This window comes from Mesitornis unicolor, unplaced genomic scaffold (assembly GCF_000695765.1).
Source record: "Mesitornis unicolor isolate BGI_N332 unplaced genomic scaffold, ASM69576v1 scaffold4220, whole genome shotgun sequence".
Taxonomy (NCBI): domain Eukaryota; kingdom Metazoa; phylum Chordata; class Aves; order Mesitornithiformes; family Mesitornithidae; genus Mesitornis; species Mesitornis unicolor.
This window is the reverse complement of record NW_010160125.1, coordinates 22,620-37,825: the sequence shown is the minus strand read 5'-3', so window position 1 is coordinate 37,825 and position 15,206 is coordinate 22,620. Positions and strand designations below refer to the sequence as shown.

At 40.4% G+C, this 15,206-nt stretch overlaps 1 protein-coding gene across 3 annotated transcripts in view; it reads left to right on the top strand.

Annotated features, from left to right (window-relative positions):
* The first annotated feature begins 273 nt into the window (after nt 1-273).
* Nucleotides 274-15,206, top strand: part of IFT122 (intraflagellar transport 122) — a 30,608-nt gene continuing 15,675 nt past the window's right edge. Inside the window, exons 1-16 of one of the 3 annotated variants that reach the window (XM_010188895.1) lie at nt 274-336; nt 1,238-1,322; nt 1,672-1,750; nt 2,542-2,618; nt 3,051-3,117; nt 4,114-4,260; nt 4,625-4,789; nt 5,634-5,709; nt 6,226-6,421; nt 7,121-7,255; nt 7,916-8,118; nt 8,515-8,652; nt 9,423-9,587; nt 10,448-10,645; nt 12,370-12,510; nt 14,156-14,209. In XM_010188895.1, coding sequence (XP_010187197.1) covers nt 4,148-4,260; nt 4,625-4,789; nt 5,634-5,709; nt 6,226-6,421; nt 7,121-7,255; nt 7,916-8,118; nt 8,515-8,652; nt 9,423-9,587; nt 10,448-10,645; nt 12,370-12,510; nt 14,156-14,209 — 1,584 coding nt within the window. In that variant the 5' untranslated portion in view covers nt 274-336; nt 1,238-1,322; nt 1,672-1,750; ... (1 more) ...; nt 3,051-3,117; nt 4,114-4,147. The remainder of the gene's footprint in view (nt 337-1,237; nt 1,323-1,671; nt 1,751-2,541; nt 2,619-3,050; nt 3,118-4,113; nt 4,261-4,624; nt 4,790-5,633; nt 5,710-6,225; nt 6,422-7,120; nt 7,256-7,915; nt 8,119-8,514; nt 8,653-9,422; nt 9,588-10,447; nt 10,646-12,369; nt 12,511-14,155; nt 14,210-15,206) is intronic. The other 2 variants (XM_010188902.1, XM_010188909.1) reach the window with 2 other exon arrangements.

Here is a 15,206-nt window from a genome sequence, read left to right as displayed (position 1 = left end):
GCTCGGCCGTCGAGGGTGCGGCTGTGGGCTTCCTCCAAACCCCTGGCCCGTTCAGGCCCGGGGCCTGGATGTGGTCCAGCGCTGGGAGAGATCGGTCACAGAGGGTTCTTGTTTTGGGGGTTTTCTCAAGCATCGGAGATAGTCTCAAGTGTGCAGTCAACAGTTTGTGTTATGTGGCATCTTTGACGTGAAAGGAAATATATTTTCTGCGTACTAATTAATACGGGATTGGTTTCTGTGTTGGGTTTTTTTGTGTGGTTTTTTTTTAGTATTTATGATCTTGCATTCAAGCCGGATGGGACTCAATTGATAATTGCTGCTGGAAATAGGCTACTGGTAGGGAAACTTTTTTTTTCCTCTTGCATTTGCAGCTGTATGAATATGATTTCTTTCACATTAACTTATGAATATAACCTATCAGAAATCCTCTTATCTCTACCAGTCCAGCCTCGTATCTACATACATATTAATGCAGGCTAACTGTAAAGTGTTTTGAAGCTTCTTGATGTTTCTTACCAAGTTTTAAGCTCTATTTCCAAAAGTAATGAGATTTAAGTTACTTGTGTCATCTCGTCCTCTTGCACCTTGCCCAGTGGTTTGAAATCCGTTAACCTGCACCCCATCTTAGCATGATGCAAGGTATGCAAGTACTGCGTTGTTACAAGTTTCATGCAGATCTCTGTCAAAGGAGAAAGAAGCTCAAACTGATGTCTCTACTTTGTGAGAAGCTTCAGCTGTCACTTTAGCTGTCACCCATCGGCCAGGGCAGCTCAGCAGCATGCAGCTCTGCAGAGCACCCAGATGGGGCAGAGATGGATGGGGGCCGTGATTACTGAGGTGTCCTTCAGAACCACAGGACAGCAGACTTCCTTATTTTTCCGGGCTCTCAGAATGGTGTATTTAGTGATGGTCCTTTCCTGTGATTTGTTGCGTTATAAACATTTAATGTGAAGGAAAGGTGTAAAATAAGCTGGCCAGATAAGCTCTTTGGAAATTTCTTTTGTGTATGTGGTCTTCTGAGTCTCTTTTCGTTCTGGGAAGTATTGCACTAAGAAAAGCTGCTTCTGCGCTTCAGAACTTTTTGTCTTGCATGAACTGTATGCTATGCAAAAAAGAAAACAAAAGAAAGTGTATAATCTTGTTGGCCTTCAGTATTTTTATATCCTAGTCCTCACTGGAAGATTTTTACATGTTTTTTCTTTGTATGTTTGTTTTTGTTTCCCCCCTCTTTAAATAGGTGTATGATACTTCTGATGGAACCTTAATTCAGCCTTTGAAAGGACATAAGGGCACTGTATACTGTGTGGCTTATGCCAGAGATGGTAAATATCACTTACTCTCAGATACTGTTTAAGTTATAGTGATGCAAATGTACCATTTTTCCCTTGTCACTGTTACCATAAATCTCAGCCTGTGACTGAGCGTGTTGGAATGGCTGGCTGCGTGCTGATGTGGCTGGGCTATAGTGAGGCACTGTCTGTGGGAATGACAAAATAAAGTCATTGGAGTTCCACGAAGTTGGAGGAGCACAGTCAGATCGCGATATGCGCGGTGTTGGGCTTTTCACTGAGCCTTGTCAAGTTCAAGAACTTCTTGTTCTCTCTTTGATTGAGTATTTGGAGCTCAAGTGATTCTTGTGTGTGTCGGATTTAAATTATATTTAATTCCTAGGCAAACGTTTTGCATCTGGCTCTGCTGATAAAAGTGTGATAATTTGGACTTCAAAGTTAGAAGGAATTCTGAAATACACGTAAGTGATGCCTTTCAATTCTGTGCCTCTCAAAAGCAGACTTTGATTATGCTCTTCTGCTTTGTGGAGTTTGTGCCATTAGATTGGAAGAAGGTTGGCTAAGGTCAGAGAAAATGCTAATGAGTGGGTAATAGCAGAGGGACGAGGAAAAGAACCGTCAAAGCATCTGAACGAGGCAGGAAAGCAATTAAAGGCATAAAAGATGGTGGGAATCTGAATAAATCTCTGAATTTAAAGGGCTGGCAGAGAACTGGGGAAACTCTGTATAGATAGGAATAAAATGAAGCAGAATATGACTCTGATGTTGTATAATAAGCAAAATCAATATAATTCTGGTTCAAAGACCAAATTAGAGATAAGGTTTGGTACTCATCTTTCTTCTGGCTTTGTCTTTATGTCATCCTTCTTAAGTGACATCTCAAAGTTCTGCTTCTGAATGTGTGTGTACATTTATTACGGGTTAGTATGCACAAGCTGGTGTGCTACTAGGGACATACACAAGCATATGTGTTTTAGAATTTGGATGTAAGCTTTAATTACATTTCACAAAGCTCACTCTACATACATTTTTAGTTAATTTTGATGGAATACAGTGAATCCTGCCACTTAGAGACAGTTTTTTTAAGGTTTATTACTGATGTAGTTTACAGTAATTGCAGATTAATTTGATGTAATATAAACTGATCAAATTATTTCTGGCATCTGGCAAACCTTTCGGCTATCTTGCTGAAAGTCAGAAAAGGGGGCATTTAAGAATGATTTATTGAAATATGACTGTAACTTCATTCTAGGCATAATGACTCTATACAGTGCGTTTCCTACAATCCTCTTACTCATCAGCTGGCATCCTGCTCGTCCAGTGATTTTGGTATGTCTTCTTCCTCGAACTTCAGCCAGTAAATTCTGTTAATGACACATAGCTAAGCTTAACAACCAATAGGTACTGTTCTTTATGTCCAGAAAAGATGAGCTACAAAGCTACCTGGAGTTAAGTAACATTAGACACTTACTTAAATCACTTAAACTCAGTTGGAAGGGACTGTGTAATGAGGTGCCACAAGGTAAAAGATGCTGCATTGTTACTATGAATTTTTGCAGAGACACCTCTGTGTTAATTAGATGGATTCTCTTTTTTCCCCCATTTACTGGTAAATAATGCATATTTAAATGTCATTCTAGCAGTGGAGGAGACTTTGATTCCACTGAATTCCCAGCTGAGTTTTCCAACAATATTTGTTTCTTTTCTGAACACCGGTAAATGCTTTTTTGTCACTTACTTCGGCTTTTTGCTTTAATCAAGGCTTGTGGTCTCCTGAACAGAAGTCAGTCTCTAAACATAAAGCAAGCAGTAAGATTACTTGCTGTAGGTAAGTTTTAAGGATTATCTGTGTCATTTAAGTTAGTTTCAATGCAAACAATTCAAGATAATATGCAGGGTTAAAGAAAGCAAGCTCAAGGCATGCAGAGACAGTGTCCAGCAGTGAGAGAGGTTCTCCTGCCTCGCTGCTCAGCTGTGCTGTGTCCTCGGTGCTGCTTTGCCGTTCTCATCATTAACATACCTGAGTAGCGTTAGCAGGAATCTCACTAATATTTATCGACGATGATTTGTTCTTTCTTGGGTAGTCTTCTCAGATAGAGCTTCCTCCCTCCTTCTTTTATAATAGCAAAGGGTTTTGGATTTTGCTTGGTACTGTTTGTAATGGAATTCTTCTGAAAGTCCAGAGAGGTGTTCTGGTCTTGACCAAGCGTCTTCACATCTCTCTCCCTTTGTTTAGCCATTTTGTGCAATAACAATAAAATGAAGTTAGAGGAAAAACAATTATGCTTTTTGTTGGTAGAGCTGTTCATCTCCTGTGCTGCTGGTATTTTGAGTAGAAGGAGATGCTGCCATTATGGGGAACCTGAAGCAAGGGTACAGTAATTAGTGTGAAGTCATCCATGTAACCACAGCAGAGACAAGAATAGGAGCCAGGTCTCCTGTCCCGCGCCGTGCAGTTTCGCTGATCTGTGTTCTAAATGTGGCTTTTAAAGCAGCCTGGTCTACTGCCAACACTGTCATCCCCAGAAATGTATCTGTTACTTAGCACATGTTAGAAGTATTGCAAGCAGATGATAGCTTTACTTTTTTATTTTTTATTTTTATTTCTGTGTATATTATAAAATGTTCTTGCTGTAGTGCATGCTGTTGCCATAAATGTGGATTTAGATGCATAAACAAACTGTAGGATTACTGGCAGCCTCCCAGAACTCCCTCTTAGAAGTGTATTTCAATCTATCGTCCCTGTTTGAGTGTGTGGTGCCATCCCACCTTCCTGCTGCTTGTTTTCAGTAGTTTGCACTTCTGTGTGTGTGTGTTTTGTCAGCTGGACGAACGACGGCCAGTACCTTGCTTTGGGGATGTTCAATGGCATTGTCAGCATAAGGAATAAAAATGGTGATGAGAAAGTTAAAATAGAGCGTCCAGGGGGTGCGTCATCTCCAATATGGTCAATTTGTTGGAATCCATCCAGGTAAATAATTTCACCCTTCCTTTTTTCATGCTGAATAGATGAGCCTTGGCTTACTGGTTGCAGAAAAGCTTGACTTTTATCCCTGCTGAAACAGATTGGTGCCATGTACCTTTTTTTAAAGTGATTGCATGTTGGGCTTTTGGCTTTGCTGCCAGTCTTTAATTGAATGTAGAAACTGGGATTGAGTTCCACTTGGTTCACAAGTGACATTTCCCTTGTGGTTGTGATTGGGTTTTTTTTTTAGGAGGGGAGCAGGGGGGAGTGGCTGTCTGTTTGGATTGGGAGCGAGAGAGGGGAGCTGTTTTTTCATTTCAATTTAGAGGGAATATTGTCCAGATACGTGAATAAACAATTGCTATTGCAGTAGGTGGGAGAGTTTTTGGAGTAGAGCAGATGAACAGGAGATGTCAGTTCACAGCAATTTAGAGGAGATCCCAGTTCTGAAATCCAGGCCTGGCAGTAGGCAGTGTAGTGAGACAGAGCAAGAAGACCATCAGGAAGATGAGGAGACCTCAGAGCATTTCGACTTGTGAGTGAAACTTCAAAGAATCGTATTTATCTATGTTATCTAGAACAGTAACTTACAAAAAGGACCAAGGCAAGAGAATATTATACAGGGTACAAAATCAGAAATTGTAGATTAGCAGTTACCTGTATTATCTTAATTTATTCTGCCAAATGTGTTAACTATGAGGTAGCTGTTCAGAATGTGATAGCATCTTGCGTTTCCCCACGGGTGCGTGCACCACGCACTGACCAAAGGGAGGCTGCTTACTGACTTACCTAGCTTTGCATTAGGCTTTTTGTCTCTTTTATCTGCACCATCTCCCTCTTCCTAGGCAAGAAGCTGGGAGAAGGTGAGCCCTGTTTTGCTCCAAGCTGAACAGATCATGTCAGAGTACCACAGTTAATGCATTTGAGACCTGGAGCTTTTCCTTGGTCTGCTGCTGGTCTCACGGGAACAGTTTTTCTTTTTTCCCTGCCTCACACTGACAGTTGTCGTTCACTCCTGCTCAACTGTACTGACTGATGCTACGGTGGCTTCGTGCTGCTCTAGCTGACATCAGAACCTGAGCCTGGGTACTTCATGTGTTTAAGGGACCATTTACTTCACTGCGTCCGCTGCTTACCCAGCTGTACGTGAAGCAGCACAGCAAGCTTTGCAGCACTCCTGTGAAGGAGACAGATTTTTCTCTTCTATCCCCAAGCCATCTTCCACAGTTTTAAGTCGCAAGATGTTTCGGCCTTTCAGTTTGTGTTTTTGTTAAATAAGTATTAAGTGTATACTGCTACCCTGTTACTTGGTTCTACTGCTCTGAGGAATTTATTAATAAATCACTCTAGAATTACTTCTTTTTTCTTTTTCTTGTTAGAGAGGAACGCAATGATATTTTAGCTGTGGCAGACTGGGGTCAGAGACTTTCCTTTTACCAGCTTAGTGGCAAACAGGTATGTTATAGAAAGTGCATTCAAAAGTGGCAGGTTATTACTGATTCCGTGTTGTGTCCTGTATTCAAAGTGTTTGCAGACTAGTGCTTTATTAGCTACATCAAATGTTTTCTGTTTACCCAACCTTTTACAGTTGTTTTTAAAACTGTCTTTTCCTTCAGCTCTTGTTTCTCCCATGGCAACTCAGCTGCTGTCTTACAGTTCTTGTACTGAAGCCCTTGCAACTTTTCCTGCTTTGCAGAGGTGTCTGTAGAGGACCCTTTTGTATTTTTTCAAGCAGTTGAGGGGGTTGTTGTGATTTGCATTCTGAGTGGGCTGGTTTGGGACTGGAGAGGTTCTTTGATGTATTTTAGAACTGCCTTTGGGAACTGTAATACAGCCAGTGGGTCTGGAGTACAGAAAAGTTGTGCATGGCCAGAGATATGAGAAGAATGGTATCGGTTATGGCACTTGTTGCCTTGGGAAAACATGAAATGACCAATTTGTTAATGTTTTTGATTTGTTTTTCCTTTGTAGGTTGGGAAGGACAGAATGCTCAAATTTGATCCTTGCTGTGTTAGCTATTTTACTAAAGGAGACTATATTTTACTGGGAGGTTCAGATAAACAAGTTTCCCTCTTCACAAAGGATGGCGTGCGTCTTGGTACCATAGGAGAGCAAAGCAGTTGGGTGTGGACGTGCAAAGTTAAACCAGACTCCAACTATGTGGTGAGTAGGAATGTAGTTCCGACATTTTCACAGACAATTTGTCAAGGCCCTGAATTTCAAACTCAGTTGCTTAATCTAGACATTGTTACTGAGGGAGCAGAACCTAAGCAGTGCCTGGTGAGGTCCTAGAACTGCCACTGAAGTAAAAATAGCCTGCAGTAGTAAAACTTGGGCTGCAAGAAGGTTGTGAATGAGCATAACATCTGTTTTCAGATGGTAAGACATTTGCTGTATTTTTGATTTTTTAATCAAAGAAGAGGGAAAAGAAGGAAAAATGGCAGCTAATAACTTCTAGGTTGACCAGATCTCATTCAGTGACGGGAAGAAAATGTTCAGATCTGTTTGTGTTTCTAGCATTACCCCTTGTGGAAAATGCCTGCAAGGCAACTGTTTGCCATAAATGCAGTGCTCCGTGTCCTTGTACAAATGTGAAGAATTTAAGATAAAAAAAACCCTTCTTCCTAAACCAGCAACGAAATAAAACCAAACCAAACCCCACCCACCAAACACCATGGTCTACATGGTCTATGATGAGATCAATCCCGGTTTTGCATGGCAGTTTTATGACTGTTTAAGTACAATTGGTATCAATCTGTACATTATGCAGGAAGAGGAACACAGTGTTCATATAGACACTACACATTTTGTCAGTTCTCACCTGTATGTACGAATTAACTGAAATTATTTTCTTGTGTTCAGGCAGTAGGATGCCAAGATGGAACAATATCCTTTTACCAGTTGATTTTCAGCACTGTTCATGGCCTTTATAAAGATCGCTATGCCTACAGAGACAGCATGACTGATGTTATTGTCCAGCACCTCATCACTGAACAAAGAGGTAATTTCACACTTGCAGTCAGGCCAAAACTTCTCTCTTGCTGTTTTGTTTGCTGTGGTTTTTTAGTTTGGGTTTTTTGAGGGTTTTTTTTAAGTTAATACCCATCAGAACACTTGGCATGTATGCTGCAGGTACCAGGCAGGTTGTTGTTGCTTTGACGGTAAAACTGAGGAATAGTGTTTACAGGATGAGAGTGCGAACTTGGATTCTGGAGGATCAGCACTGACAAGCTTATTGAAAGATGCAGGGATTTGAAAGGACATTGGGAGGGGCAGAGGCTTTTAAGATAAGGTTTTAATCTCTGTGAATGAGATAAAAATACTGTATGTCATACGTAGTGCTTTTTTGTTTCCCTTTCTTGCATCTTTAAGGATTTGTGCTGATTTTGGTTCTTCGTATCCACTGACTTTTTATGGCACAGAAATCAAACTATTGCTCCAGAATGTGCTGTTGACAAATAGTGGAGGGCGATAAATTTTGATGGGGATAGTAGATTACACAGATGCAGAAAAACAAACGTATCTGAGCAGGAATCTGCTTGTAATTTTAGAGGTGCTTTAGAAAGATTCAGTTTTAATGTATTAGTAAGTTTTCTGATTTCTGTATCCATTACTTTTGTGTCAGCCTGTACTGTGTTGTTTTCCTGTTTTTTCTCTCTAGTTAGAATAAAAGGCAGAGAGCTTGTAAAGAAAATTGCAATCTACAAAAACAGATTAGCAATCCAGATGCCAGAGAAAATCTTGATTTACGAGTTATACTCGGATGATTCTTCAGATATGTATTATCGGGTGAAGGAAAAGATAGTAAAAAAATTTGAATGCAACTTGCTGGTTGTATGCTCAGATCACATTATTTTATGCCAGGTATGTGCCTTAAAATCTGGAGTAGTCTTGGGGTGCGTTCAGACTGTGAGCCGGTGGTGCAGAGTAAGGACAGGCTGTGCTGCACCATCCACGGCAGCTCTCCCCAGGGTTGTGAACAAACAGTGTCTGTGGCGAATTGGATAAATTAACACATAATCCAGGGGAACTTTTGGGTGGGGGCGAGCTACTAGAAAAAAGTGGGAGTTTTTTGTTTTTATTTTTTTGTTCTTAGCATTAGAAAATCTTAAAGAATTCACCTTGTTAAATTGACTGTTTGCATGATTTTTAGATGTGAATGTAGGTACACATGCTAGTATAGGTGTGAACATAGCACATCAAAGACAGTGATTTTATCTTTACCTCCATGTGATATTTTGTATGTTATTGTGTCTTTAGGAGAAGAGATTGCAGTGCCTCTCATTTAAAGGCATTAAAGAACGAGAATGGCTGATGGAATCTCTTATTCGTTATATCAAAGTAATTGGAGGACCTCCAGGAAGAGAAGGCCTCTTAGTTGGTCTAAAGAATGGTCAGGTAACACATTGTGTCTTGTGTGTGTCTTTTCACTGCAAATAAAATCTGGTTTATGCTCTTAGGGGAAGACCTTAGGAGCACCATGCTCTTTTACAACCTAGAATTTTATTTAACAGAGTCTCATCTTGTGATTAAAACCTAATTACTTCTGTCTTTCACATTCTCTGGCTGTAAAATTCATACAAACATGCTTAACTTTGTTTAAAATCCAGAAGCTGTTAGGAACGGCTGACAAAAGTGGAGTTCTTGGTGAACTGAGAGAGCGTTTGTCCTTAGTGGGGGCTGGTGTGCGTATGCGTACACTGCTCCTGCTGACCACTTGTGAAGGTGTGGGTCTTCTCAAGGTGCAACTGCTGTTTATTTCACAAGGTGGTTAGCAGCTGGAAATTCCAAACTGAAGTCAAGAGGTATTGATACAGAGAACAGGAACAGAGAGGAAGTTGAGATCCCTTGTGTCTTCTGTATCTATGCCATAGCTCCCTGTGGTATGATATTAATGTAATTGTTTAACTAGTGGAGCATTAAAAAAATCCAGGATGTATGGCGTATGTGTTATTTGTATAGGCTTAGAACCTCAAGTATGTTGTAGAAACAAGTCTTTCCAAGATACCTCAAACTGAAAGCATTTCCTTAATCTTAATCCACATCTCTGGAAAAAAAGTAATGCAGTTGCATGGTGTAAACAGCAGTAGTTTGTACCTGCTATGCTACTTCTAGTTTTAGGAACAAAAATGGGTGGACTGACTTTGGTTTTCCATAAATATGTCTAGATTCTGAAGATATTTGTGGACAACGCCTTCGCAATCGTCCTGTTGAAGCAGTCCACAGCTGTGCGCTGCCTGGATATGAGCGCATCCCGAAACAAGCTGGCAGTGGTTGATGAGAACGATACCTGCCTGGTATATGATCTTCATACCAAAGAGTTGTTGTTTCAGGTAAAATTCAGAGTCTTCAGAAAACAAAGACAGGGAGAGGGAGGAAGTGCTTTGGAGCACGGAACATACGAGAAGTGTTGCTGTGCAGAAATTCGTATAACTGTCATTTAAGCCATTAATCCCGTTTTGTAGGATTTAACTGTGATCTATTCCTCTATCAAAACTACCCTTTTAGAGATGGTAGATGAGGAATTAGAAGACAGGAGATGTATGTGAGCAACAGCTGAATAAAGAGTGCTCAAACATGTGACCTTTTCAGTTTAATTTAGAGCTCTGTCCTGGTTCCCTTTGAAGCATTACAGTTAATGAGCATTTTGGCTTTATCATTAGTATGAACAGAATTAAAGTCTAAACTTCTTTGTTCGTCATGTATTCCCGGACTATAAAATGAATAATGATAATTCTCTCTTCAGTTGCAATGTAGCAGTCACTGTAAGGGTTCACTCATTAATGTTGATTAAACATTTTCAGAGAACACTGGACAGAAAGTATGAAGTGATACAAAGATAGGGTCTGTAACTTTCTTTTTGTTACGGGCAGAAAAATTATCAATAAAATGTGCTGGCTAACTAACAGTGTGTTATTGTGGAAGTTTATATTGTGTTTGCAGCTTGATAGTACAGTTCATTAGTAAATACAAAACAAAGACAATTACAGCTCCTTATTAAAATGTAAAATATGTCCCTGTAAATCTGTTGAGGAGTATGCTAGGTTCTAGAATATTACAAACATAAATAAAAGCGTGTGTGTTTGCACATCCAAATCATAATAGGTCACACGTTCTAGTTGAAGAACGCGTATTTCTTAGGAAGGAAGATGTGATTGCATCTGTTGTAACTGTCGGTTGTTTTGCTCCTTAGGAACCCAACGCTAACAGCGTGGCGTGGAATACGCAGTGTGAGGATATGCTGTGTTTCTCTGGAGGGGGTTACCTCAATATCAAAGCCAGTAACTTCCCTGTCCATCAGCAGAAACTCCAAGGCTTTGTTGTGGGTTACAACGGCTCCAAGATCTTCTGTCTTCATGTTTTCTCTATGTCAGCTGTTGAAGTTCCGCAGGTAATCCTTTAATCTCATTAAGTGTTGCTTTACATTTCATAAACATCAATCTTAAAGATGTGAAGAAGCTTTTATGAGATTTACCCGTATTACATTACCAGAATGATGGCAGTTCACACTTGCTTCATCGTGTTTAAGTTACATTGTGTGATCTGTTTTATTGTTTATTTGGCATTAATTAATGTAACTTCCTTTTTCCTGTTGACTGTTGTTTCTAATTCTCCCTTTCTAATTGCAAGTGCACATAGTCTGAAAGGAAAGATGAAGATATGGTGGGGGTGTTACCTCTCCCTGTATTTTTATTGCAGTCTTTGTGTACCTTTTCTCAAGTTGTGATTTCATTTTACTTAGGAGTACATCAAATACTGTCTTATTGTTGCTTCATCAAGATGTGTTTAGGCAATATTTAAGCTGTATGTTTTTGTCTGAATGTACAGTACATATGCAGTCTTTACATTCTAAATTTAGAGACTGCCTTCCACAAAGTGCTATTTTCTGCCTTATGGGAAGCAATGGAACAGTCTAAAACAGTCCAAGAAACAACACAAAAAAAGGAAAAGAAAAAAACCCCACAACGTGATTCTGACATACGCACCCAAATGTGGGCAGGATTTGAAACAGAGAGTCGGTGAAGAAAGCAGAAGTGCCATGTGCCTCCATTAGCTAACGGAGCCCGATGTCAGAACCCTGTGCGCTCCCCTGGGGATTACACAGATCCTCAGTCAGGCTCTGGGTTGCCCAGCGTGGCTCACAGCTGTGAGATCAACCTGGCCAAGTGCACGCTCTGTCTGGCCATGACAGGCTGTAGGCACCAGTGTGGCACAAAATTATGTGAAGCATCACAGAGGCAGTATTCCCAAAGCTACACTTCTGGTGGGAGGGAGTTCCCAAAAGTATGCGATTTTCAGATAAGCTGGTAAAAATAACACAGAAATCAGTCTGCATAGTGTCTTTGGTTGCAGACCCAGGGTGAAATGTAACCTTGCTGCAGTGCTCAGTTCATTCAAGGGGTTGGAGCTGTCCCTGCAGACCTTGAGCCTCAGTCTATCTGTGTCAGCTACAGCTGACAGATTCTCTTTAATTGCCTCTTTGGGCAGGTCCTTGAGGTCGGCGTCTTTTGGGCTTAATAGCCACAGTCTTGGTAAAACGGCTTTGTCATCAGGGTTGGCAAGAAGGGTCACTTCCTCATGATGCCTCTTCCTGTTGTGTTGGAACATTTCCAGGGATGCTTCACGCTGGGCTCTTGTGCCACTTTTCCTGCTTTTAGTCTTTGAGAACAGACTGCCTCCTCCTTGGCTCTGCTCACAGGGTATTAAAAACCACTTTTCCTGCTTTTAGTCTTTGAGAACAGCCTGCCTCCTCCTTGGCTCTGCTCGCAGGGTATTAAAAGAACCCCAAAACTCAGTGGCCCGCTGTATGTAATATTTAGTGTGTGCAATGCTCAGAAGAATTCACGTTCTTAACTACTTCCTAATAAACAAGGAACTGAAGATCTCAAGATGGATGAGTTTGGAATATGATTAACCCAGCTTGTCTAAAGATACAATAATGTTCACCCCGGAATGCTGTTCTGTCTGTTGTGCAAAAAACATACATTTATTCTCTGTGGAGCTTGTAGTGGTTGTGAGTGGAATAGATTCTTTTTCCCAATGTATGTAGAGATTTTCACTAACGTATCTTGGTATTATGCTCTCTGATATGTGTTTTTCAATGGAAATCCTCAGTCTGCACCCATGTATCAATATCTGGAGCGAAAAATGTTTAAAGAAGCCTATCAAATTGCGTGTTTAGGAGTAACGGATACTGACTGGAAAGAGCTGGCCATGGAAGCCTTGGAAGGGCTGGAGTTTGAAACTGCTAAAAAGGTAAAGCAGTTACCTACTTAACTTAGCAGAAGGCTTGTTCTATATTTTGATATGTATATATATAGTGAGTGTGCCTATAATGTATGCTTCATGGGTGGAACACACAGTGACGTTCCTGGGTTACTTATCTTGCTTGTCTTTGTATACGTTATTCCGCATACCAAATTAAATGTTGGTTTGTTACACACTCAGGATCCTGAGGTTTTAAACTGAAATGGGATTTATCACTCTAGATAAATGCCATGTTCTAAATCAAAGCGTTAAATGCAAAGAAAATGGTTTCTTTCATCCTCTGGAGGATGCGTTAATGAATTTGAGGGATGTGGAGCGGAGAAATTGCTCAGCGGTACCGGTGACCAGCGGGTGGCAGCAGAGAACGCCTCGGCTGCGTTTTTCCCCTTCCCCATCCCTACAAACTTAATCTTTTCTTTCCCCAAGTATTTAATATAAAAAGCAACTCAATTCAAATATGGAGGTTTCGTGTTCTAATGGTCTTTGAAGACAGTGGGGATGCGATCTCACCATTTTAGCCGTTTTCTCTCTGGAGTGCCTTGGTTCTGGGAGTGGTCTGTAGATGGGCATGTATTGAAGAACAGAGTTTTCTCCAGCATAAAATACTTCCCTGTTTTCTTTCACCACCTCTCCTCAAATAAGAGAGGGCGAACTGATTTCAATGTCATGAATATTGTATGAAAGACAAAACATTCTAAAAATATGGAGGGGATGGCCTGTAATGATAGGCATCTTTTAATAATGCATTTTGTTTAAAAGGAAATTAAATGCTTTATTTTTCTTTTTTTATTAAGTAAGGCATCGGAATAATTCCCATTTCATAGACGGCTTTATGCAAATAGATATTCTTAAAAAGAAGTTTTCAGTGCCTCCTTGGAATTTTAAAGTAGTGCCCTCTTAGAATTAGAGCGGATTAATTTGAACAAAAGCAGCTTCTTGACATTAAAGGCTCTCATAGTTCCTAGTCCAATCTGGTGTAAGCAGAATATTATATGCCCTCTTAAGCATTAGTTAGGGTAGAAGTCTTGAACGTGCGGCCTAAAGAGTTAAATTTCTGGTTTTTGGTGCACGTCAAGAATAAGTGCTAAGCTGCTGTAACTTGCACGTGATTTTGCCACTTGAGAATTTGGGTTGTGCATTTATCTCCATTTGCAAAAGATATTACGCTGTCTTGCGGTACTTTTATCTTATCTTCTTACTTCCCTTCCTCTTCCTGAGCTACTTCCGTGCTGCCTTTTCAGAATGGCATCAAAACTATAAGCGTATGCAGTGTGACCATAATACACATCAAAATGAAGCTGTAAAATAGCCAGAATAAACGTATGTGATATTTTGAATGGTGTATTTTTATTTCCTGGAGGGCTGACATACGTACTCCTACTGACCCTGCCCTTGCTGTTCATTTTCGGGGATGAGCTGCTGGATCGTACCCCTGTCTTATTGACTGCAGCACCTCAGGGGCCCCACTTGCAGTCGGAGCCCATCAGGTTGGGGACTGCACAAACACAAACCCCAGCATATTCCTGTCTGTCCTCTTTGCATGAAGACAGCTTGATTTAGGCATAACAATATGCTGTTGTTGTTTCTGTCTTTTCAAGTTAATTCCTTTTATTCTTTTTTTTCTTTTCAATAGGCATTTACCAGGGTACGAGACCTCAGATATTTAGAATTGATCAGCAGCATAGAGGTAAGAGAGTGGTAAAGACTGTCTTTTCTTACACTTAGTACTATGCCAAAATCAGTGCTTTCTGTTTCAGAGAGGCTTCTGTTCGCATAGTGCTTCTGACTGTTGGAGATATGTTTAGAGTGAAAAACGAGCAGAGGTGACTCAGATTTAAGTCCCGTGACTGAAACTTCATGGGGAAAAGAATGGGATGCGGGACAATGAGGACCTCTGAAGCTGTCTTCAGGAAAGCTAGAAAAACGTTCAATATTCAATTAATAATTGGTAGAAGACTACTGTGCTAACAGGGCTTAGTACAGAATACTTCATAAACATGAGATAATTAAGCCTTTCCTTACCCCCTGGAGGTAGGTAATTACTATTATCTCCTCTTTGCAGAGCCAGAAACAGGCCCAGAGAAATAAAATGACAAATTCAAGGTTTCATGACAAGTCTGTGACAGCTGGAAATAGAATTTGGGATTCTTGACTTCCATCCTGTGCTCTAATCACCAGTTCTTACTCTTTTCACACTTCTTGATAGAATTTCACTAGAAAATAACTGTCTGTCATGAGCACATTAAAAGACATTGTATCACTCTTGTCCTTCTACAAAGACTGCGTGATAATGCTCAGTTTAAAGATCTGTGCTGAGATGGCATAAAGGGAACTCCTCTTTTTCACGCCAATTAGATTTACACCTTCTCTGAAAGAAGACTTCTGTTTCCACAGAGCTGTCCTGGTTCTGTCGAATGCCAGGTGGTTGCAGTGAACTTTTCTTGGTGTCTGACATGGGACAGTGTTCTCTATTAGGAAACTCCTCTCTCTTTTTTTTTCCTCCTCTTCTCTCTCTCCTTTCACAGGTGGGTAGGTAGATGGAGCACTTTAAGCTTTTTTTTCCACATATGCTTCTCCATATCTGTCTGCTGAGAATATTCTGGAATTGTCTTCTTGTGTTCTGTTTCATGAGAAAGATTCCCTTTGTAAATAGGCATAAAGTTAATTTCAGACTTCTTGAAAAT